The sequence below is a fragment of the Lithobates pipiens genome, unplaced genomic scaffold, assembly GCF_037356315.1.
Source record: "Lithobates pipiens isolate NorthernLeopardFrog02 unplaced genomic scaffold, aLitPip1_a1.2 Scaffold_19, whole genome shotgun sequence".
Lineage (NCBI taxonomy): Eukaryota > Metazoa > Chordata > Amphibia > Anura > Ranidae > Lithobates > Lithobates pipiens.
This window is the reverse complement of record NW_027507764.1, coordinates 573549892-573576089: the sequence shown is the minus strand read 5'-3', so window position 1 is coordinate 573576089 and position 26198 is coordinate 573549892. Positions and strand designations below refer to the sequence as shown.

Below are 26198 nucleotides of genomic sequence, written 5' to 3'. Positions count from 1 at the left end.
GCAAAAAGTGGTCTGGTCTTTGACCAGCAAAATGGTCCGGGGCTGAAGTGGTTAAGGTGTACCTGTTGCTTTATACTGCATGCACAAAGCATACATGGAAACAAATGGATCTTGAAAGCGCAGTCGTGATCCGCCATCAAAATGTCTCTATCCACGGCTAAAGATGTGTTTGTTATTGAGATGTTAATCACGCTTAATTACTAATTACCAGTATGTTCTAACTCTCAGAATGTGTTTGACATCTTTAGAAAAAAATAATCTGTCTACTATTGTTATTGAGATGACACAAACTAAAAAAAAAATGCGTTTTTTTTTTTGCCCCGTCGTTTAATTAACTAAATTATAGATTCTATTTCAATGTCAGAAAGCTTATATGTACCATATTAGTAAATGCAGTCATGTTAAAGATTTTTTTTTTGTTCCCTTTAACCACTTCAGCCCCGGAAGAATTTACCCCCTTCCTGATCAGAGCACTCGATTGTGTCGTTTTAACTGACAATTGCGCGGTTGTGCGACGCTGCACCCAAACAAGAATTGACGTCCTTTTTTTCCCCCCACAAATAGAGCTTTCTTTTGGTGGTATTTGATCACCTCTGCGATTTTTTTATTTTTTAAACAAAAAAAGAGCGACAATTTTGAAAAAAAGAAAAAGCAATATTTTTTACTTTTTCCTATAATAAATATGCCCAAAAAATATATATAAAAAAAAAACAAATTTGTTCCTCAGTTTAATCTGATATGTATTCTTCTACATATTTTTGGTAAAAAATAAATAAAAATCGCAATAAGCGTGTATTGATTGGTTTGCGCAAAAGTTATAGCGTCTACATATTAGGGGATAGAGTTATAGCATTTTTATTATTTAATTTTTTTTATTAGTAATGGTGGCAATCTACGATTTTTATTGTGACTGCGACATTATGGCGGACATATTGGACACTTTTGACACTACTTTGGGACCATTGTCATTTATGCAGCGATCCGTGCTATAAAAATTCACTGATTACTGTGTAAAGGACACTGGCAGGGAAGGGGTTAAACACTAGGGGGGTGATCAACGGGTTAAGTGTGTCCTAGGGAGTGATTCTAACTATGGGGAGGATGGGCTACCTAGGACATGACAGCGATCACTGCTCCCGATGACAGAGAGCAGTAGATCTCTGTCCTGTCACTATGCAAAACGGAGAAATGCTTTGTTTACATAGGCATCTCCTCGTTGTGCCAACCCGTGACATGATCGCGGGACACCAGTGGACATCGACATTGGCGGACATCCGTGGGCACGGAGCACGCGGCAAGCATGCTTCCACAATGCCACTTCTTAAAGGGGACATACCCGTACGCCCATTTGCGTAGCTGTGCCATTGTTCCGACATATATCATCGTGCACTGGTCGGCAATCGGTTAAAGCCGAACATCATGTTAAGCAAATATCATCCAAATATAAGAATCGTGTGTATTCTTGTTTGAATCCAACATGATCCACTTTTGTTTCTCATAGTTCTGCTTACAAAATGAGTCACATAGGCTGTAGAATGTACTCATAGCATATATGAGACAAGGCTTTGGACGAAACGCGTTATCATCTTTTGGAATTTTGCTATTGCTGTAGTGCAATAATACATATTCTCATCAAGAAGCTATCGAGTTGCCCACTTTTGTTTCTCATGAAATGCGATAACCTAGAGATCCTCACGTATACATGCAACATGCAGTTGAGTTATGACTAAGGCCTTATAGGCTGAAACACGTCAACTGATTTTATCTGCGTTTACACTGTGGCTTTTCAATAAAATTACATTTTTTTTAAGAGCAACCGGAATGCAGATCCTCTTTCTTACATCACTCTACTCAGCCAGTGACTGGATCGAGCACCCGGGGGTTCTGCTATTCATTTGTTGTATGGGTAGTAGCAACGATTTTTCTGTTTGTATTATGGTCGAGTCCTCAGGTGTTCTGATTGCTATGGAACATCTAGGTGTCCAAGCTTGTCGCAGAACCTGCCCCATGAAGATTCCTAGTAGCCCATTATTGTTAAGCAAATATCATCCAAATATAAGAATCATGTGTATTCTTGTTTGAATCCAACATGATCCACTTTTGTTTCTCATAGTTCTGCTTACAAAATGAGTCACATGGGCTGTAGAATGTACTCATAGCATATATGAGACAAGGCTTTGGACGAAACGCGTTATCATCTTTTGGAATTTTGCTATTGCTGTAGTGCAATAATACATATTCTCATCAAGAAGCTATCGAGTTGCCCACTTTTATTTCTCATGAAATGCGATAACCTAGAGATCCTCTTGTATACATGCAGCATGCAGTTGAGTTATGACTAAGGCCTTATAGGCTGAAACACGTCAACTGATTTTATCTGCGTTTACACTGTGGCTTTTCAATAAAATTACTTTTTTTTTTAAGAGCAACCGGAATGCAGATCCTCTTTCTTACATTACTCTACTCAGCCAGTGACTGGATCGAGCACCCGATGGCTCTGCTATCCATTTCTTGTATGGGTAGTAGCAACGATTTTTCTGTTTGTATTATGGTCGAGTCCTCAGGTGTTCTGATTGCTATGGGAATGAATGAATGAATGAATGAAATACTTATATAGCGCACAATGCGAACTGAATCGCCTCTAGGCGCTAGGTGTCAAAGCTTGTCGCAGAACAAGCCCCATGAAGTTTCCTAGTAGCCCATTATTGTGGGACACCTTACTGGCCAGAAGGAATGTGGAGGAGGTAGGAAGGGGCAGGCAAGTGTTGTCACCATTGGGAGGTGCAGAAGGTCCATAGGGGGCAGGGTTTTTGAGGTTTCCACAGCTATTTATGCTATCTGAGAACAGAATGTCCAAGCTCATGAATCTGCAAGCTAGTAATTCCTGACTTCATACACTGAGGTCTCATTGCAATACCTTAATGAAGCCTAAATAGTTGAACTTAAAGTGATAGTAAACCTATTATTTTTAAGTACTTTTACCCTTTGGAATACCTTTGAAATTAAATCTTTATTATTGTGTGAAAATAACATGGTGTTGGTTGATTTCTGCCAGTCACAGACCATGTTATGCCCCTCCAACCTGTGTCTTAGAATAAGAGGGAGGTGAAGCCTCCATTAATCTACATGTAATATCCCACCGTCATTGTGTTTAGCTGGTTAGTGGGCATGGAGGAGGAGGGAGGGAGTGGGCGGTCATTTACCACTGTGCATACACCCGCATGTGTGACTTTATAGTCACATGGGCTGCTCAGATGCGATAGAGAGGAATTGCTCAGTACAGAAATACACTGTAAACTGAGCATGTGCAGAGTTGCCACCGCAGCTGCAAAATCTATAGCTGCATTGGGGACATGGAAAGAAGGGGGAGTTAGAGAGCAGCAGGATCAGCCATGTTTTTTGCAGAATACAGAAAAGAAATCTCATAGTGACTGTGAGAGTCTGAACAGCATGTAATACACCAGTTGTTTATGATGTGTGATTAATGACACTTTAATCACTTACTGAGCATTTTTGATCCTTCCCTATGTTCCAGTTTAAACTGGTCCCATGACCGCTGCCGCAGATTTCCTGTTTCCTGGTGGCTCCTTTCTCTTGCAGCATCCTATGGTAGTCACCCTTGTATGCAGGGATTGGAGTTGTGTCTCCCTACACCAGTAATGGCGAACCTTGGCACCCCAGATGTTTTGGAACTACATTTCCCATGATGCTCGCACTCTGAAGTGTAATTGAGCATCATGTAGTTCCAAAAACATCTGGGGTGCCAAGATTTGCCATCACTGCCCTACACTGTGTGCATCAATAGAAACACACAGCCCTGTAGCCAAGGAAGGTCAGACACTCCCCCTGCTCCTCCATCCTCCTCCTCCTCCCTTCTCCAAGCTAACAGACTGATTGAAGACTGCACTGTCCACTGTTAGCTCTTTCCTTTGAGGACCAGAAGTTCAGGGAATTATCAATGGGAGAGCAGGAGCTATCAGCATTGAAAGTTGTAAAATGCAAGGACTGTGGTAAAAAAATAAAAAATAAAAAAAAATAACACATTGTTTAATGGAGAATGTTTATTCTTTGCGCTCAAAGTATGCTAATCCGTTGAGGATTTAATATTGCTTTTAATGGACTTACAGTGGACCTTGGATTATGAGCATAATCCATTCCAGGAGAATGCTTGTAATCCAAAGCACTCGCATATAAAAGCGAGTTTCCCCATAGAAGTCAATGGAAACAAAGATAATTCGTTCCACACTGACTTCTATTGCATGCAATACCGCAGGTGGCCAGAGGTGGGGGGCACCGGAGAGCCTCGGAAATACTCAGAGACCGCTCAGCTGCACTCGGAAACCCTCGGAAAGGCTCGGAAACGCTCGTTAACTGAGTATTTCTGGACTTTCCGAGTGTCTCCAAGTATTTCCGAACGGCTCCGAGTGTCACCGGCGCCCCCCAACCTCTGGCCAAATGCGGTGCTGCACACTGCAGAGGCTTGAATCCTGCTCGTTTTGCGAGACAACACTCGCAAACCGAGTCAGGATTTAAAAAAAAAAAAATTGCTGGTATTGCGAAAACGCTCGTTAACTGCGTTACTCGCAATCTGAGGTTCCACTGTATTGTCTTTTTTCAGCATGACTAACCATGTTGCTGTCATCAAAGGGAAATTACACCTTGTTTCCATCGTTTCTCCAGCTTACAGGAGGTATTGCACTCAGACTGCTGTAGGTTTGAAGGAGAAAGGCTGCACAGTCGAGAATAATTGGCATAAGGCTGCAATCTCAGAAGCACAATGAAAGCCCTGCTTGATCTGGATGCAAAAAAAAAATACCCATAGGGTGTTGATAGAACACATTAGGTGTAATTTCTTCCTTTTTTCACAGTAGCTGTGACTCACGGGCAACGTTATCAGATCACCGAATGCTTTTACCTGCCAAGATTTGTGTACGCCTGACAATGTCTTGTGTATTATCAGAGACAAGAGTGCATTATGTTTGTTTTTTCCCTGTCTAGGTGATGAGCTGATAATACCATGTCTGAAGTACAAGCGACCTTAGAGTTCTTGGTGGAGCTTCATAAATTCCATAATGTGGACTTATTCCAGAGAGGGTGAGTAATTCATTCAATATCTGTGTGCTGTAGATTGAAAAATGTTGCCTCAATAATTTAATCAAGTAGGTAGGGGTAGGTACCATCATCCTATAATTATATAGTGAAGAAAGGGGAGATTCGGTCAAGGGCTACCTCAAAAAATTGCCCTCAATCGCCAATGGTAGTTAGGACTATCTCGGTACCCAAATATACAATAAGAATTTAATAAAATTAGTATTTATTACAAAAATATGCAAAAATATATCTACACAAATTACAACAAGACAATAAAATTGTTGTTGCAAAAATTCCACATGATGATAACATTTAACATTGATAATTGAAGAGCCCCCACAGATAAGTAGAGACACAGTGATGTAGATGTGGACGTAATCCTCAACAGTTTTGCTGTCAATGCCGCTTCCTCAGGAGGCATCAACCAAAGTATCTATGAAAGATATTATTACATAATTACAATATCATGGGAGTATGGCTATACTGTCATTAACACATGTGTATTGGAGTATTAAAGTAAATCCAGCATGACTTACCAATAGAGACCCAATTGGGCAGCAGACGGCATAACGCCAGATGGCAATTCCAATACCTATAAATTAATACAAAGAATTACTGCTCCAAGGTAATGACTTCTCCCAAAACAGCTGTCTCCACAATCCCACAGGGTGCCGGCTCTGTTTGCAACAGGAACTGAAGTAGAAAAGATGTAGCTGGATAGCCGCACTCCGAATTATTCAAGAGAAAGATGTAGCTGGATAACCGCACTCCAAAAGATTCAACTTTATTTCAAAAATGTAGTTAAAATCAAAGCATCTAGGCTTGTATACAGACTAACTGCACAGCCGCTGACATGTTTCACACCGAACACGGTGCTTAGTCATAGCCAGGGCCGGACTGACAACTCATGGGGCCCCCTGGCAATAGATTATGGGGCCCCCGGGCAATAGAAGATTATGGGGCCCCCGGGCAATAGGAGATTATGGGACCACACAGTATATACCCACAGACAAAAAAACACCGATTTTTACATGCAGTGCCCGAGTGCCCCAATGGTCAGTCCGCCCCTGGTCATAGCTGATGAGTCCATGTGAAACATGTCAGCGTCTGTGCAGTTAATCTGTATACAAGCCTAGATGCTATGATTTTAACTACATTTTTGAAATAAAGTTGAATAATTTGGAGTGCGGTTATCCAGCTACATCTTTTATGCCTATAAATTAATAGTTAGTTATTATAAGTTAGTTCGTTAATTATTATTTCAAATTTTCAGATTGTTTGTTCTTTTGAATTTTCAGATTTTATTTTCTTATTTTCGAATTTACGAACTTCTGGATTTTTGAATTTTCTAATTCAGGAATTTTTGAACTTCTGAATTTAGAGTGTTGAATATACAATTTTTTGAATTCACAATTTTTTTCAACTTTTGAATTTACGAATTATCGAATTTACATATTTCGATCGATTGACCCGAAAAAGAAAGAAAAAAAACGAATCAAATGAAAATGAAAACAAACACATTTTTCGACAGTGCACATGTCTATCACTCACTCACTGTGTTCAGTCATAACTGAAGCATAGTAAACTGTGTTTACAATGTCCCCTTGTGGTCAAAAGGCGAATCGACGTACAGCTACATCGGTTCGCCCAGGGGAGCCAACCCGCTGCAGTACAACTGGGAAGGAGTTAAAAAACAAATTTGGAACGAAACTAATTGTACATGTCTACTCTTCTTTTGGGGACATTTCCTGTCTTAGTGATTAGGAATTAATTTTGAGTTTGCCTCAACCTTGGGTTCAGGGTGGATCCCCAGTATTTGCAGTCAGGGCACATTTAAACTATTTGTTCATACCTTAGCGAGTTTGTACCATAAGTTAGTAACAACCCATAGGGCTTGTTCACATGTAAGGTTGGGGGGGGGAGCAGTAAAAACCCATGACTGAGCCATGTTTTTGCTGCAGCCCAACCACAACCCACTGCAGAGACAATGGTTGGGGGGGGGGGTACACATGCTGCAGTCGTGGCACAAAATTATACCTCCTGTGCCCTGTAACCCCTAACCGCTTGCAGAATGCACCCCATTCAAGTGCGACGATCAAGTGGTTAAGGCCGGTGGTGAGGAGGCAGTACAATGCCTCCTCACCGAAATAAAAGAGCAATCAGCGCAAATACACAATAATTATAAAAAAAAAAAAAAAACATTTATATGCCAGCTGAACACTTGAGGTCGATCACAAAACCTGAAAATAAATCAAAACTAGAAAAAAAAGTGCGGCGCAAAGTAGCCAAATAATAAAAAAATTAAAAATTAAGTAATCCAAGTTCAAAGAAGTCCAGTGAGGAGAACCACAAAGTCCAGATGGCAACAGCATAGTCCTTCTACGTGTGGAAACAGAGATCCGAACCACAGGAAAAATGTGACAATCCCCCCACCGAGATGCCTGCTTGCTCACCGTAGTTAATGGACCCCGTTTGGGATAAACTATGGCCAGTAAAGCGAAATGCCGATCTTCCAATTGGCCCCCAGACATGTATAAATAAAAAAGAATCTAAAGCACTCTATAAAATCAATCAAAAACGTCTCAGAATCTAGCGGATGGAACTCAATGCAGTTAACGTCCAAACAAGGATGGCATCGGGTGACGTAGTCTGAAGCATAGCTCCTAACCCGTACGCGTTGCGTCACATCCGACTTCGTCAGTGGGGTAATAAACATTCAAGTGTTAAATGCACCCCACACATGGACACCTAGGCTAACATAGAGGGACACATAAGCTACCATAGAGGGACACATATGCTAACATAGAGGGACACATAGACTATCATAGAGGGACACATATACTAACATAGCGGGACACCTATGCTAACAAAGAGAGACACATAGGCTACCATAGAGGGACATAGAGGGACACATAGGCTAACACAGAGGGACATTTAGGAGTAGAATAAAAAAAAACATCAAGCATCTGTAAAATGGGCGTTTGACAGCTGCAGTGCGCACGAGGCCTTACAAGAGCCAGAAGGCTGGGTTGGCATCAGCCGTATTGTCAGCGAGTGTGCAAGCTATTGGAAGAGCTGACAGTTATGTGCAGGACAAGATACTGAGGATTACAGTGGTGGGCTACATATCCTGTAGTAGCACCATGTCCGGTAATACCATTCCCCAAGTTTGTAATCTAACTAATTGGCACCAGGGCTATAGCTTAAAGACGGCTACAGCGTGGGCTTAAAATGCCGGGAGGGAGTCCATGTACATCCTTCTGTTCTCTCGCTGTCAGCATGCCCCTTGTGATTGCTCGGCTTGTCTGATCACTGATTGAGGTAAAGGGCCAGTCACAGTGGGCCCATTACCACGTGATTGGCTGTCACCCAATGCCAGCTGATCGCAGAAGTAAACAGAAGCTGGTTATCAGTGCTCACCAGTGCCATCTATTAGTGCCCATCAGTTCTACCAATCAGTGCCCATCACTGCCTCATCATCAGTGTTACTTATCAGTGCTGCCTATCAGTGCCCACCAGTGCCTCCTTATCTGTGCCCATCAGTGCCTATTAGTGCTACCAATCAGTGCCCATCACTGTCTCATCATTAGTGTTACTTATCAGTGCTGCCTATCAGTGCCACCAACAGGGTCATCTTTAATATTGATTGGACCCTGGGCAAACATTTTTTTGGGCCCCCTCCCCCCATACAATTTCACTCTCCACCTGGTCTGAGACATATAATAAATAGCAGCTATACTTAAAATCAGTTTACTGTATCAGATCAGGCAACGATTGCGATTGGTTGCCAGAGGTTACAGTGTATCGGTGTACAATAGACCAGACACGACCAGACTTTCTGGCAGACTAGGTCCGACAGTCTTCCCGACGGACTTTCGCTGGACTTCCGATGGACTTACCGAATGAACAGACTTGGCCACACACGATCGCACCAAAGTCAGACGGATTCGACCATGATGACGTATGACCGGACTAGAATAAGGAAGTTCATAGCCAGTAGCCAATAGCTGCCCTAGCGTCGGTTTTTGTCCATCGGACCAGCATACAGACGAACTGATTTTTCGACCGGACTCGAGTCCGTCTGAAAGATTTGAAACATGTTCTAAATCTAAAGTCCATCTGATTGTTCAACAGCAAAGGCCCTATGAAGCCCACACACATGATCGAATTGTCCGATGGATTCGTTCCGTCGGACCTTTGCTGTTGAAAAGTCGGGCCATGTGTACACGACATAACTGACTGGTTGCTAGAGGTTACACCACACATTACGGTTCACTGATTAGTTGCTAGATGTTACAGCACATGATTTCTGCTTGTTGATTGGTTGCTAGAGATTACTGTACAGTAATACTGCTCACTGATTAGTTGCTAGAGGTTACAACACATCATCTCCTCACTGCAGGGGGCCCAATATACATATGAATGCCGCCTTTATTTACATATCTATACTGCCATATGCAGCTATTTACATATGAATGCTGCTGCTATTTACATATCAATGCCATTTATTTACATGTAAACACAAGATCTGCAGGTGAGTCATCTGTACACAATAGGGCAGAGCTGGGTAGCATTAGTACCAGCACTTCACACTGAGATATCAGGACACAGCAAGGGACTAAAACTTCAAGGGACAAGGGATAAAACTGGAATAGTTGGCAAGTATGAGCCAGGTGCTTTGGGCCCACAACAATGACAGGGCCCAGGGCAGCTGCCCCTTTTGCCCTGCCTTAAAAACGGCCCTGGCCGCCAATCAGTGCCACCCATCGGTGCAGGCTCATCATTGCCGCCTCATCAGTGCCCATCAGTGCCGCCTATCAGTGTCCATTACTGCAGCCTATCAGTGCCCATCAGTGAAGGAGAAAAATTACCTGTTTGCAAAATTTTATAACTAAAACTTTTTACAAAAATTTTTATTTTTTTTTGTATGTAGCACTAACCCCTGAAGGAGCTGCTGGTTTTATTTGGGTTTACCGTTACCTCACCTGCTCGCTTCTCCGTCACAGGGGTCCCGTTGGAAAGTAGCCCAAATGATGTTGAAAGACACTTTTTTCACAGTCCTTTTTTTAACATTTATTTAGGATAAGCACAAAAGTCCATCAATAGAGGGTCAAAGGATAATGGGGGAGTTCAAGCACCTAGTAATTGCGGGTTAGAGGTATTGGTCAGATCCAGAGGACAAACAGCTCCACAGACTGGATCCAGCAACCACCGGATAGGCCCCTCTCACTTGACCTAGCAGCCGATGCGATGCTCAACAAAGTCTCTGCCACAGACTTGTCAATTAAACTTTAAAAAATCTTGAGAGTTTAGAAGAACTACCATACAGTACCAGATTCTTTCAGCCGACCCGGCGATACTGTATGGGTGTTGATCCGGGTTGCGTCCTCTAACTGAGTTTCCTGGCTCCTCCAGAGACACCAGCCTTGCGCTCGGTCCTCTACTAGAAAAGTCCTCCCCTGGATCCTCCAGTTTTCTTGGCTTCTCCCCGCAGGTGAGATAGCACAGGACCACCCCTGGATCAGTAGGCCCCAAGACTTTTGTGGGCCTACCCTCTCAGTTGCACAGCCTCGAGCCAGCCGGCCCCGAGCCACAGAACCATGCGGCACAGACCCCAGGCCAGGAGGGCCATGAGGTCGGGATAGCGGACCCTACAAAAGAGAACCACCAAAAATGGCGTCAGTACCTTAAATACCCTCTCCCAGAATGCACAGCAGGGAAGACACTCCCACTGAGTTATTTCTGAGCAAGAGGTAGTATTCAATACATCCAGCCTGCTGCATTTCCACACCCACCGGTGGTGACAGCAACACCTACGGTCAAGTGGGAACCTGTGCAACTCAGCTGGACTGGCACAAAAGCCAGAACTTTTAGGGAAAATCAGCCTAAGCCAAACAAGAGCCTCAGACAACTAAATTTGAAAAAATAATAGTGTCTGCCCATCAGGAGCAGGGCACTGCATGTATGTTTACTTAACATGAAATACTTGATTGGGGTTCTAATCCATTCCCACTTTAAAACAAAAGAAAACAGTTGTTAAACAGGAGCAGGCATAGGCGTGCGTACAGGGTGTGTCAGGTGTGCCTGGGCACACCCTAATCACCCTGTGATGGGCAAATTCCCCCTGCTGCTTGGCTGCAGAAAAAGGGACTGGGGGATCTCTGTCCTCAATCCCCTTCTCTGTCTCAAAGTGAGACATCAGGGGTCTGTTTAGACCACTGATATCTCACCAAAGTTCCCCCCAATGAGGCTCCTAAAAAAATTGTAAAAAACAATAATAAAACAATATAATGAAAAAATATTGTAATAAATAATAAAACTGTAAAAATATCGTGCCCTGCTCTACTGACACAAACATCTGCCCTACTGACATTGTCCACTGCTCTACCAACACTGTTCATTGCTCTACTGCTATATATATATGTACGGGGCATAATAGGTGGTGACAGGTACTCTTTAAGGAGGGATCAGGGGTCTAAAAGACCCCAAATCCCTCCTTTGCACTTCAAAGTATTCAGATCACCAAAACCTGTGATTCTGAAGGGGCCAGGTGCCCCAGTGAGGGACCGAAGTAGAGGAGGATCTGGGCTGCTCTGTGCATTGCTGTCAGTGACATCTCCGTCCTTCCTGGAAGTTTCCGGGGGAATGCAGAGCAGGTGAAATCTCCTAAAAACATGTTCCAGTCCATTACAAGGACATCTTATCATGAAATTTTGTCTGCTCTGTATTCCCCAGGATCTTGCAGTAACAAATGTGACATCATGATGCTTAGGCATCACGGGAGGAAGATGGGGTAAGTTCTAAGTTCTTGACAAGCACTTTTTGAAACTACTAACACAAGGTGATTTTTAAGGTGGGGCTTAGAGATGGCCTTGCGGTTCGCCCGGTGGTCGGTTTGCGGCAAATTTTGCTCGTTCGCCAAACCGGCTGACTTCTGGCGCTGTTCGCGCAGCGGACATATGGGTTTACATTGTGAAGAGCTTTGACCCATGATGACACATCCATCATGGAGTACAGGACAGCCAATTGAGACATTTCAGCACATGGACAATTGGACATACCCCCTACCTTATAAATAGAACTGATCTGGCGGCCATTTTACCTTCTGTCTTTTGTCAGTGTAGGGACAGGACACTGTGTGGAGCAGGGACAGTCAGTTTAATCACTAGCTATTACTATTAGGTCCACAAAAGTCCTTTGAAGGACTGGTATAGGTGTACAGTATATAGGGTTCTGGTGCACTGCTTTGCTGGTGATTGCTGAGTGCACTGCTGACCGATTTTGCAGCTGTCTTTTGTCAGTGTAGGGACAGGATTCTGTGTGGAGCAGGGACAGTCAGTTTAATCACTAGCTATTACTATTAGGTCTAGTGATGGACGAACTTCCGACGGGACGTTTCGCGAATGCGGACCACGAACGCGGCCGATAGTTCGCGAACCGTAACGTTCGCGGCAGGCCCCATTGACTTCAATGGGAGGCGAACTTTGCAAACCTACAGGTCAAATTTGCAGCCACAAAATAATTACTAGCTGTGCAAACATAGTCCCACCACATGGCCAATGACATAACACATGTATGAGGTGAATCTGGGATCGACAACTACAAGCATTCTTTTTTTATATGTGAAATTGTGACAATTCAGGACTGTGGAGCGCATGAAGGCAATGGAGGAGAGGGAAGGTCAGGGACCAGGGTAGGCAAAGAAGAGGGTGCAGGAGATGATCACCAGCAGCGTGACATACAGCAATGACACCAGCACCGTGATATACAGCACTGACATCAGCAGCGTGACATACAGCAATGACACCTGCACCGTGATAGAGTGATCTGACACCAGCACCGTGATAGAGAGCACTGACATCAGCAGCGTGACATAAAGCACTGACACCATCACCGTGATATACAGCACTGACAGCATCACCATGATAGAGAGCACTGACATCAGCAGCGTGACATACAGCGATGACACCAGCACCGTGATATACAGCACTGACACCAGCACCATGATATACAGCACTGACATCAGCAACGTGACATACAGCAATGACACCTGCACCGTGATAGAGTGATCTGACACCAGCTGTGTGATAGAGAGCACTGACATCAGCAGCGTGACATAAAGCAATGACACCTGTACGGTGATAGAGTGATCTGACACCAGCACCGTGATAGAGAGCACTGACATCAGCAGCGTGACATAAAGCAATGACACCTGTACCGTGATAGAGTGATCTGACACCAGCACCGTGATAGAGAGCACTGACATCAGCAGCGTGACATACAGCAATGACACCTGCACCGTGATAGAGTGATCTGACACCAGCACCGTGATAGAGAGCACTGACATCAGCAGCGTGACATAAAGCACTGACACCAGCACCGTGATATACAGCACTGACATCAGCAACGTGACATACAGCAATGACACCTGCACCGTGATAGAGTGATCTGACACCAGCTGTGTGATAGAGAGCACTGACATCAGCAGCGTGACATAAAGCAATGACACCTGTACCGTGATAGAGTGATCTGACACCAGCACCGTGATAGAGAGCACTGACATCAGCAGCGTGACATAAAGCAATGACACCTGTACCGTGATAGAGTGATCTGACACCAGCACCGTGATAGAGAGCACTGACATCAGCAGCGTGACATAAAGCACTGACACCAGCACCATGATATACAGCACTGACATCAGCAACGTGACATACAGCAATGACACCTGCACCGTGATAGAGTGATCTGACACCAGCTGTGTGATAGAGAGCACTGACATCAGCAGCGTGACATAAAGCAATGACACCTGTACGGTGATAGAGTGATCTGACACCAGCACCGTGATAGAGAGCACTGACATCAGCAGCGTGACATAAAGCAATGACACCTGTACCGTGATAGAGTGATCTGACACCAGCACCGTGATAGAGAGCACTGACATCAGCAGCGTGACATACAGCAATGACACCTGCACCGTGATAGAGTGATCTGATACCAGCACCGTGATAGAGAGCACTGACATCAGCAGCGTGACATAAAGCACTGACACCAGCACCGTGATATACAGCACTGACATCAGCAACGTGACATACAGCAATGACACCTGCACCGTGATAGAGTGATCTGACACCAGCTGTGTGATAGAGAGCACTGACATCAGCAGCGTGACATAAAGCAATGACACCTGTACCGTGATAGAGTGATCTGACACCAGCACCGTGATAGAGAGCACTGACATCAGCAGCGTGACATAAAGCACTGACACCAGCACCGTGATATACAGCACTGACATCAGCAACGTGACATACAGCAATGACACCTGCACCGTGATAGAGTGATCTGACACCAGCTGTGTGATAGAGAGCACTGACATCAGCAGCGTGACATAAAGCAATGACACCTGTACCGTGATAGAGTGATCTGACACCAGCACCGTGATAGAGAGCACTGACATCAGCAGCGTGACATAAAGCAATGACACCTGTACCGTGATAGAGTGATCTGACACCAGCACCGTGATAGAGAGCACTGACATCAGCAGCGTTACATACAGCAATGACACCTGCACCGTGATAGAGAGCACTGACATCAGCAGCATGACATAAAGCACTGACACCAGCACCGTGATATACAGCACTGACAGCATCACTGTGATAGAGAGCACTGACATCAGCAGCGTGACATACAGCGATGACACCAGCACCGTGATATACAGCACTGACACCAGCACCGTGATATACAGCACTGACATCAGCAACGTGACATACAGCAATGACACCTGCACCGTGATAGAGTGATCTGACACCAGCTGTGTGATAGAGAGCACTGACATCAGCAGCGTGACATAAAGCAATGACACCTGTACCGTGATAGAGTGATCTGACACCAGCACCGTGATAGAGAGCACTGACATCAGCAGCGTGACATACAGCAATAACACCTGCACCGTGATAGAGTGATCTGACACCAGCACCGTGATAGAGAGCACTGACATCAGCAGTGTGACATAAAGCACTGACACCAGCACCGTGATATACAGCACTGACAGCAGCACCGTGATAGAGAGCACTGACATCAGCAGCGTGACATAAAGCAATGACACCTGCACCGTGATAGAGTGATCTGACACCAGCACCGTGATAGAGAGGACTGACATCAGCAGCGTGACATAAAACACTGACACCAGCACCGTGATATAGAGCACTGACACCAGCACCATGATAGAGAGCACTGACATCAGCAGCGTGACATACAGCATTGACACCTGCACCGTGATAGAGTGATCTGACACCAGCACCGTGATAGAGAGCACTGACATCAGCAGTGTGACATAAAGCACTGACACCAGCACCGTGATATACAGCACTGACATCAGCAGCGTGACATACAGCAATGACACCTGCACCGTGATAGAGTGATCTGACACCAGCACCGTGATAAAGAGCACTGACATCAGCAACGTGACATACAGCAATGACACCTGCACCGTGATAGAGTGATCTGACACCAGCTGTGTGATAGAGAGCACTGACATCAGCAGCGTGACATAAAGCAATGACACCTGTACCGTGATAGAGTGATCTGACACCAGCACCGTGATAGAGAGCACTGACATCAGCAGCGTGACATAAAGCAATGACACCTGTACCGTGATAGAGTGATCTGACACCAGCACCGTGATAGAGAGCACTGACATCAGCAGCGTTACATACAGCAATGACACCTGCACCGTGATAGAGAGCACTGACATCAGCAGCATGACATAAAGCACTGACACCAGCACCGTGATATACAGCACTGACAGCATCACTGTGATAGAGAGCACTGACATCAGCAGCGTGACATACAGCGATGACACCAGCACCATGATATACAGCACTGACACCAGCACCGTGATATACAGCACTGACATCAGCAACGTGACATACAGCAATGACACCTGCACCGTGATAGAGTGATCTGACACCAGCTGTGTGATAGAGAGCACTGACATCAGCAGCGTGACATAAAGCAATGACACCTGTACCGTGATAGAGTGATCTGACACCAGCACCGTGATAGAGAGCACTGACATCAGCAGCGTGACATACAGCAATAACACCTGCACCGTGATAGAGTGATCTGACACCAGCACCGTGATAGAGAGCACTGACATCAGCAGTGTGACATAAAGCACTGACACCAGCACCGTGATATACAGCACTGACAGCAGCACCGTGATAGAGAGCACTGACATCAGCAGCGTGACATAAAGCAATGACACCTGCACCGTGATAGAGTGATCTGACACCAGCACCGTGATAGAGAGGACTGACATCAGCAGCGTGACATAAAACACTGACACCAGCACTGTGATATAGAGCACTGACACCAGCACCATGATAGAGAGCACTGACATCAGCAGCGTGACATACAGCATTGACACCTGCACCGTGATAGAGTGATCTGACACCAGCACCGTGATAGAGAGCACTGACATCAGCAGTGTGACATAAAGCACTGACACCAGCACCGTGATATACAGCACTGACATCAGCAGCGTGACATACAGCAATGACACCTGCACCGTGATAGAGTGATCTGACACCAGCACCGTGATAAAGAGCACTGACATCAGCAGCGTGACATAAAGCACTGACACCAGCACCGTGATATACAGCACTGACACCAGCACCGTGATAGAGAGCACTAACATCAGCAGTGTGACATACAGCAATGACACCTGCACCGTGATAGAGTGATCTGACACCAGCACCGTGATAGAGAGCACTGACATCAGCAGCGTGACATAAAGCACTGACACCAGCACCGTGATATGGTCCCCAGAGAGACCCCCTCCATCAGGGTCCCCAGAGAGCCCCCCATACATCAGGGTCCTCAGAGAGCCCCCTCCATATTTCAGGGTCCGCAGAGAGCCCCCCTCCATATTTCAGGGTCCGCAGAGAGCCCCCCTCCATATGTCAGGGTCCCCAGAGAGCCCCCCTCCATCAGGGTCCCCAAAGAGCCCCCCTCAATCAGGGTCCCCAGAGAGCCCCCCTCCATCAGGGTCCCCAGACAGCCCCCCTCCATCAGGGTCCCCAAAGAGCCCCCCTCAATCAGGGTCCCCAGAGAGCCCCCCTCCATCAGGGTCCCCAGACTGCCCCCCTCCATCAGGGTCCCCAGAGAGCCCCCCTCCATCAGGGTCCCCAGAGAGCCCCCTCCATACTGCAGGGTCCCCAGAGAGACCCCCTCCATCAGGGTCCCCAGAGAGCCCCCCATACATCAGGGTCCTCAGAGAGCCCCCTCCATATTTCAGGGTCCCCAGAGAGCACCCTCCATATGTCAGGGTCCTCAGAGAGCCCCCCTCCATATGTCAGGGTCCTCAGAGAGCCCCCCTCCATATGTCAGGGTCCTCAGAGAGCCCCCCTCCATATGTCAGGGTCCCCAGAGAGCCCCCCTCCATCAGGGTCCCCAGAGAGCCCCCCTCCATCAGGGTCCCCAGAGAGCCCCCCCCAGGGGGTATTTTGTGGCTGAAAATATGATCTGGAGGTTTTTAAGGTTCGCCTGCCATTAAAGTCAATGGGATCCGCCGCAAATTCGTCCATCACTAGTGGGGCTCTGACAGTTAGACATGTGTAATTAGTTTAGTTCTGAATTCGTTTTTTAACAAATTTTGACAAATTCGTTAATTCAGAAAATTTATAATCTCGGAAATTCAGAATTCGGAAATTCTAAATTTTGGAATTTTGGAAATTTAAAATTTTGGAAATTCAGAAATTGGAAAATTCGAATTCGGAAATTCGGAAGTTCAGAAGTTCGGAATTTTGGAAATTGGGAAATTCCAAAATTTTAAATGAAGAAATTTGGAAATTCAGAAATTCTAAATTTTGGAAAATTTAAAAATTTGGAAATTTGAAAATAACAATGAAAATCTGTAAATTCAAAAGAATGAAAATCCGAAAATTCGAAAACCTGAAAATCTGAAATAATAACTAACTAATAATATATACTACATTTTAGGTATTGGAATTCCAAATTTTCTAATTTGTCTTATGCCGCATACACACGACTATCCCGCGGCCCAGAGTCGTCGGCGTCTTCTTGACTGTGACATCATAAGGGGTGGGGTCACCATGTGACATCAACCGGTGACACCGCCCCCTATGCCTATATAAGTCGCCGCGCAACGCGTCCCTGGCATTGCAGCCTGGGAGAGCGTTGTGTCAACATCGAAAGAAGGAAGAAGAAGAAGGCGGCATCGACAGCATCGAACGAGAAGGCTGGGCCAACACTAGTAAAAGAGCTGGAAGAGGAACCGAAGAGTGGGAGAAGTCGGAAAAAGACCACCCGAAGTCGGAAAAGGACCCCCAGGCGGCGGCGATGAAGGAGAAAGCCAGGCTCCTCCACTAGTAAAAGAGCGGTAAAAGAGCAGAATATAGTGGGGGTGTCTGACGAGAAGACCCCCGAAGTCGGAAGAAGACCCCCAGAGCTGTCTAATAAATTACTTTAAAAAACCTGTGTTGTGTTTTTTTTATTGACACTTTTCCCCCAGGTGAATGGGTAGGAGTACAAGGGTGGGGGGATGGGATCTGGGGGCCCCCTTATTAAAGGGGGCTCCCGGATTCTGATAAGCCCCCCCACTCGCAGGCCCCATCAACCAACAGCCAGGGTTTTCGGGAAGAGGCCCTTGTCCTCATCAACATGGGGACAAGGTGCTTTGGGGTGGGGGGCCACAGGGCCCCGATTCCCCAAAGCACCTACCCATGTTGAGAGCACGTGGCCTGGTTCGCTTCGGGGGGGCACTCGCTCGTCCCCTTTCCTGACCGGCCGGGCTGCGTGCTTGGATAAGGGTCTGGTATGGACTTTGGGGGGACCCCCCACGCCATGTTTTCGGCATAGGGTTCCCCTTTAAATCCATACCAGGCAATGGTGCTAGCAAGGTGTCAATCTTGCCGATGGAGGCCGCGACATTGACTTTCTTCGCTAGTCCCATCTACATGGAGTCACGATCAAAATGAACGGACTTTACTCCATGTGTGGGCAAGTCCGTTCATTTGAAAAGTCTGGTGAACATCCGCCAAAAGTCCGGCGGATTGTCTGCCGGACCTAGTCCTCCGGAAAAGTCTGGTCATGTGTGGGCGTGTGTGGGCAAGTCCGCTTGTTCAGAAAGTCTGGCGGACCTCCGCTACAAAGCCTGGGGGATTGTCTGCCAGACTAAGTCCGGCGGATAGTCTGATCGTGTGTACGCGGCATTAGTGAATGTAACAAGTACGAATTTATCCAAAGTTACGAATTATCTGAAATATCAAATGCCGTATCTAAACGAATGGAAGGTAACAATCTAATAATAATAAATAACAATAATAATAATAATAAAACCTTTTTATTATTATTATTTATTATTAATTTGTTTCATTCCATTTGTTTAGATGTGACATTCGTTATTTTGGATAATTCGTAACCTGTAGATAAATTTGTATTTGTTACGTTCACAAACAGCCAAATTTGAAAGGAAATTCCAATATCTATAATTTATTAGTTAGTTACTATTTAAAATTTTACTGATTTTCTTTCTTTTTTTCAGATTTTCGAATTTCCAAAATTTTAAATGTTTGAATTTCTGAATTTTCGAATTCCAAAAATTTGAAAATTCTGAATTTGAAAATTTGAAATTCTGAATTTGAAAATTTGACATTTGGGATTTGAAAGTTTGAAATTCTGAATTTGAAAATGCAAAATTCGGAATTCGAAAAAATTCGAAATTTGAAAATTTGAAGATTCGCAAATTCCAAAATTAGAAATTCTAATTTCCGAATTTTCAAATTTCCAAATTTTTTAATTTCCGAGAAAAGTGAAAAAACAAATTAAATGAAAATGAACACATTTTTTGTCAGTGGACATGTCTAAAGAGGATGTTGTATTTTATCGCAAGGTCCTCCTTATAAAATGAAACCGTTTTAGATAGAGTTAGGTTTTAGTGTGACCATTCTAGATGTCTTCTGATGTAAAAAAAAAAAAAAAAAACAACTGAATTTTTCTTCTTTTAGGTACTATCACGTAAGGGCCTCGTTAAAAGTGTCATCTAGGACACCACACAAACTGACGGCAACGCTTATGAGACAAACAGGTAAGGAGAAAGAAAACTAGCAGAGTAATTGCAAGGTTTATATCTTGTTTGATTTTAATCACATTGCATTTAAACAAAAAAAAATTGGGAGTGTCATGGTCTGGGGCTGCATGAGTGCTGCCGAGCCGACACTGGGGAGCTACAGTTCAGTGAGGGAACCATGAATGCCAACATTTACTGTGACATATTGAAGCAGAGCATGATCCCCTCCCTTCGGAGACCGGGCCGCAGGTCAGTATTGCAACATGATAATGACCCCAAACACACCTCCAAGATGACCACTGCCTTGCTAAAGAAGCTAACGGTAAAGGTGATGGATTGGCCAAGCATATCTCTAGACCTAAACCCTATTGAGCATCTGTGGGGCATACTCCAACGAAAGGTGGAGGAGCTCAAGGTCTATAACATCCACCACCTCCGTGATGTCGTCATGGAGGAGTGGAAGAGGACTCCAGTGGCAACTTGTGAATCTCTGGTGAACTCCATACCCAAGAGGGTTAAAGCAGTGCTGGAAAATAATGGTGGCTACAGAAAATATTTACACTTTGGGCCCAATTTGGACATTTTCACTTAGGGGTGTACTCACTTTTGTTGCCAGTGGTTTAGACATTAATGGCTGTGTGTTGAGTTATTTTGTGGGGACAGCAAATTGACACTGTTATACAAGCTGTACACTCACTACTTTACATTGTAGCAAAGTGTCATTTATTCAGTGTTGTCACATGAAAAGATAGAATAAAATATTTACAAAAATGTGAAGGGTGTACTCATTTTTGTGAGATACTGTAGATGGTAAAACCTCCCCCCATATGCAACTCATATCCTTGTTCCTTTGTACAGTCATTAAAATTAAAAGTTGATTTGTCAAATATCTACAGCAACCCAAACTAAACAATTTAAGTTTTTCTTACCTTAAGTATAACCTCCCATCCTTTAGATTGACTTAGTTGCCCAGCTACCTGCATGTTAATTTTTTAATTGATCCCTTGACCTTGGTGGAATCCCTTGGACATGGAGTCTTACCTTTTGCAGTTGGGTTATTTTATATGTAAGATTGACTTCAAACATGAATAAAACTGCTGTTCCCTGCAAAACGATTTTTTTGTTCTTTTTGCATTGGTACATATTCTCTTTTTAGTGTCTACCCCCCCCCCCCCCCCCATGCCATTTGTATGCCAATCACTTGTCTATTAGCTTTAAAAATGGTCAGATTTTGTTTTAAAGATTCAGCTTCTATTGACTTCAATGGGGTTCAGATTAAGAATGAGATCAGAACTTGTGGTTTGTTCGGCAAACATCTCCGCAAACCATGCCCACCCAGCGCGTTTGGCTCATTCCTAGTGACTATGGCAGATCAGCCTACACAATATGTGCTGGCATGGATCCTTGTAGTCTCCACCAGGTTAACATGTGACAGACTGACAGGAGCCCAATTGGGAGGGACAGAGCGTTGTCAACCTATAACAGCGACTGAGGAGAGAATGAAGAGGAGCTATTTGAGATGGTGATAACATAACACTTTGGGCCTATTTATAAAATGTTTCACACAAAATTTACAAAATATCACCCAAGAACCACACATTTTTGTCTGAAACATGGTTGAAAAAAAATGTATAAATAGACCCCTTTGTGAGAAAAAAATGATATATGAGAACATAAAGCTCTGAACAGTTAATGTCCTGTGAGCTTTTTTTTTGCAGTGATGTTGACCTGCTCTCTTTCCAATTTGCTGCCAAAAGACTTATCCATGATTTGTTAAAGTAACACTAAAGGGTATTATTAGTTTTTCTTTAAAATAAAAAAAGATATCATACTTACCTCCTGACCATCCTGTATGATACAGGAGATGGTCAGAGAGTGTGCAGACATGATACAGGAAATGGTCAGAGAGTGTGCGGACATGCTACAAGAGAGGGTAAAATCTTTCACCCTCTCTTGTAGCATGTCCGCACACTCTCTGACCATTTCCTGTATCATGTCTGCACACTCTCTGACCATCTCCTGTATCATACAGGATGGTCAGGAGGTAAGTATGATATCTTTTTGCATCTCTGTCTGCAGTCTTTCACCCTCTCTTGTAGCATGTCCGCACACTCTCTGACCATTTCCTGTATCATGTCTGCACACTCTCTGACCATCTCCTGTATCATGTCTGCACACTCTCTGACCATCTCCTGTATCATGTCTGCACACTCTCTGACCGTCTCCTGTACCATGTCCGCACACTCTCTGACCATCTCTTGTATTGTGTCTGCACACTCTCTGGCCATCTCCTGTATCATGTCCGCACACTCTCTGACCATCTCCTGTTTTATGTCCGCACACTCTCTGACTATCTCCTGTATTGTGTCCGCACACTCTCTGACCATCTCCTGTATCATGTCCACCCAGTCTCTGACCATCTCCTGTATCATGTCTGTACACTCTGACCATTTCCTGTAGCATGTCCGCACAGTCTCTGAACATCTCCTGTATCAAGTCTGCGCAGTTTTTCTGACTGCTTGAATTTTTTGAAGAAAACCATGGGCAGTAATTGTGATGCACCGTAGAATCAAATCAAATTGAATCATTGACAGGATAATTGTAATCAAGTCGAATCGTGAGACCAGTGAAGATGTGCACTTCTAGACATGAGGTCACCCAAAGCCTGCGTTCTCCTTGCAAAAGCCTCAGGATCCAGGGGAAGGTGGAGCGGAGAACAGCTCTGCAGTGGGGTCTGAATTACTCCTATGCCCTTCTTGACATCATGGACATTGAGGACTCCTGGGGAGAGTGGGAGGATGACCTGGTGTGGGAGTACATGCATGTCCCCAAGCCTTTGCGGGGACCGCATAGTGACCAAGCTTGGACCCGGTTTCAGGACATTCAGCAGGAATGGCGACTGGGAAGAGCCATTTACAAAGATGGAGCGGTGGTTGTTAAAGCAGGACAGCCTACCAAGAGCCAAAATAACAGTAACAGGATTAAAAAAATAAGGAAAAGTCACAAATGTGTTCTTCAGTACTGACACCTTAATTTCTTATTTTTATGGAAAAACAAACAATAAAATACACACAGTCAAAATTATTTTTTGCAAAGCAACATAGTTAGGTTGCCTACGGCCGCGTACACACGATCGAATTGTCTGGCAAACTTAGCAAACAATCTGGCGGATAGTCCGGCGGACTTTCTACCGAACGGACTTGGCCACACACGGACACACAGAAAGTCTGGCGCTTGCTAGCGCAATGACGTACAGCACGTACGACGGGACTAGAAAAAGGAAGTTCAATAGCCAGTAGCCAATAGCTTCCTTTTCGTAATTTGCTTCTGAGCATGCGTCATTCTTAGTCCGCCGGACTAGCACACTGACGAACGTATTGTCCGCTGAAACCCAAGTCCGCCGGACTTTACGCTGAGAAAGTCCGCTGAAGCCCACACACGATCGGATTGTCCGGTGAAATGCATTTCAGCGGACTAAGTACGCCGGACAATTCGATCGTGTGTACGCGGCATTACAAGTTTTAGGTAAATTTAAAATAGGCAAAACATATAGTGAAATAAAAAGCTAATTCTGCCAACATTTTGACAAACAATCATTCATTTTAAGGCAACGTCAGTATTCTTAAAATCACTCTGCTTTTCATTAATGTAGCATATTAGCATATTCGGAATCAGGATTTTTTCATTAGGAAATAGGTTGTTGATGTAGAAAGGGACAAACAAGAAGTCTTGCTTCCACAATTGGTTTCTCTAAGGATTGCTTCATAAAGCCGTTAGTTAAATATAGTGCACAGTCTCAATGATGGCAATATGTTTATGGAGCTGCTGGATGGCGGCCAGGAACTGATGGAAGATTATTAATATGTGAGGGTGAGATATGATCAGTTTATGCTTCACTCGAGCAATCAGAAAACCAAGTTGCAAAATGCTTCTCTTGTCTCGCTGACTGTGAAATGAAATGAACTACACATTTACTTTATGTTGGCCAATACAGTGTTCAATAGCTCGGTATATAACCTGCAATTCTTTGGAGACAAATGCTGATGTTCAGCAGTTTCCAACTCATCACTTAACATTCAGAAGTGTCCTAATGGACCTTTGTACAGTGTAGGACTAGATACTGCTTCTCACTGTGATATCTAAAACAGTTTTGGGTTTGATGAGGTATTTCAGAATACTTTAATGGCTGATAAGTTCCAAAAACCTAAAAACTAAACCTGCCCGTTATTTGAAGCTGAACTTCAGTCACCCTAAAAAAAAATGTTCAGGATGTAATGCTTGCTTAGTCTAGGACAGGGGTGGCCAACCAGTGGCCCGGGGGCCACATGTGGCCCGCGGAGCCCTCTGATGTGGCCCGCGACCTCCTGCTCTGGAATGGCGGGTTAGCAAGCCCAGATCGCAGGTTGCCAACCCATCCTACCATAGCATCAATGTTGTGAATGAAGCTGGTGGTAGAGGAAGAAAGTGGCTGCAGAGCAGAGCCTCATAAACTGATGCTTCCTGTACAGCGCCAGAGTCTATGGAAAAGTTCAGTTAACCCACAGGATAGACACAGGTGCACCACGCTGCAACCCCCGGTGTGGGTAAACCACAGCACGTCAGTAAAAAAAAGTCTTAAGCTCTTTTTACACGATCGGCCCTACCCAATCGGACCCTGAATTCACTTCTAAAGAGTGGCAGATGTAAACAGACTTTTGTCCGTTTACTCCCGCCTGCCTCAGATCCTCTAAAAAAAACAAAAAATAAATAAAAAATACTGGGTGGATCAGGTTGGAGGGCCTATAGAGTGGCCGTGACCTGTCATCCGCCCACTCCGCTCATTGTGGCCCGCGACTGGTTACCAAGTTGCTTAAGTGGCCCTCGCTCCTAAAAAGGTTGGGTACCCTTGGTCTAGGACAACCTTTCTCCCATGAAATAATTTTCATGTCTCAGGGAACCCCTGCTAAAACCTAAATTCCTTGTCAGTCAGTGAGAAAAATTCTACATTGGTGGTCAGTAGGAAGAATGCCTCCCTTACAATTGTGATCAGAATGCCACCCTTATGCCCCCATACATACGAGCGGATTTTCTATCAGGCCGCGTACACACGGGCGGACTGTCTGTCCAACTTAGTCCGCTGAAACACATTTCAGCGGACAGTCCGCTCGTGTGTGGGCTTCAGCTGACTTTTTTTAGCGGACAGTCTGGCGGACTAAGTCTTTCGGAATTTCCGTAATACAGTCCGTCCAACTTTGGTTTCAGCGGACAGTCCGCTCGTGAGTAGGCTAGTTCGACGGACTAAGTATGGCGCATGCTCAGAAAGGATGTACACGGCCGAAGGTTGCATTGCAGTGTATTGGACGTCATTTTTCTAGTCCCGTCGTACGTGCTGTACACGTCATCGCGCAAGCTTTTCGACGGACTGTCTGTTCATCGTGTGTGGTCAAGTCCGTTCATTCAAAAGTAGGACGGACTGTCCGTCGGATTGTCTGACGGACTTAGTTGGCCAGACAGTCCGCCCGTGTGTACGCGGCTTCAGAAAAATCTTGGGTGTTTTTTCCGACGGAATTAGACTCAAGCTTGGCTTGCATACACACGGTCACACAAAAGACCGTCAAGAACGTGGTGACGTTCAACACTACGACAAGTCGAGAAAATTAAGTTCAATGCTTCCGAGCATGTGTCAAATTGTTTCCAAGCATGCGTAGGAATATTGCGCATCAGAATTTGTACAGATGATCAGAATTTCCGATCTGAACTTTTTCCCACCGAAAAATTGAGAACCTGCTCTCAATCTTTTGCTGGCCGAAATTCCGCCAGCAAAAGTCCGATGGAGCATATACACTATCGCATTTTCCAAGCAAAAGCTCTCATCGGACTTTTGCAGGCGGAATTTCCGATCGTGTGTACGGGCCATTACAGAGATCTGAAAAGATCATAGGTGTCATGTGGCCGGCTTTGCCAATTGGCTTTGACCCCAGAATTATGCAGGCACCATCAGTCACAGTTCAAAGAATCCCTAGCAACCTCTGGAGGAATC

General features: G+C 44.8%; 1 protein-coding gene across 1 annotated transcript in view; it reads left to right on the top strand.

Annotated features, from left to right (window-relative positions):
• The first annotated feature begins 4991 nt into the window (after nucleotides 1–4991).
• Nucleotides 4992–26198, top strand: part of FAM135B (family with sequence similarity 135 member B) — a 181747-nt gene continuing 160540 nt past the window's right edge. Inside the window, exons 1-2 of the mRNA XM_077493377.1 lie at nucleotides 4992–5094; nucleotides 20118–20197. Of these exons, the coding sequence (XP_077349503.1) occupies nucleotides 5018–5094; nucleotides 20118–20197 (157 nt within the window). The 5' untranslated portion in view covers nucleotides 4992–5017. The remainder of the gene's footprint in view (nucleotides 5095–20117; nucleotides 20198–26198) is intronic.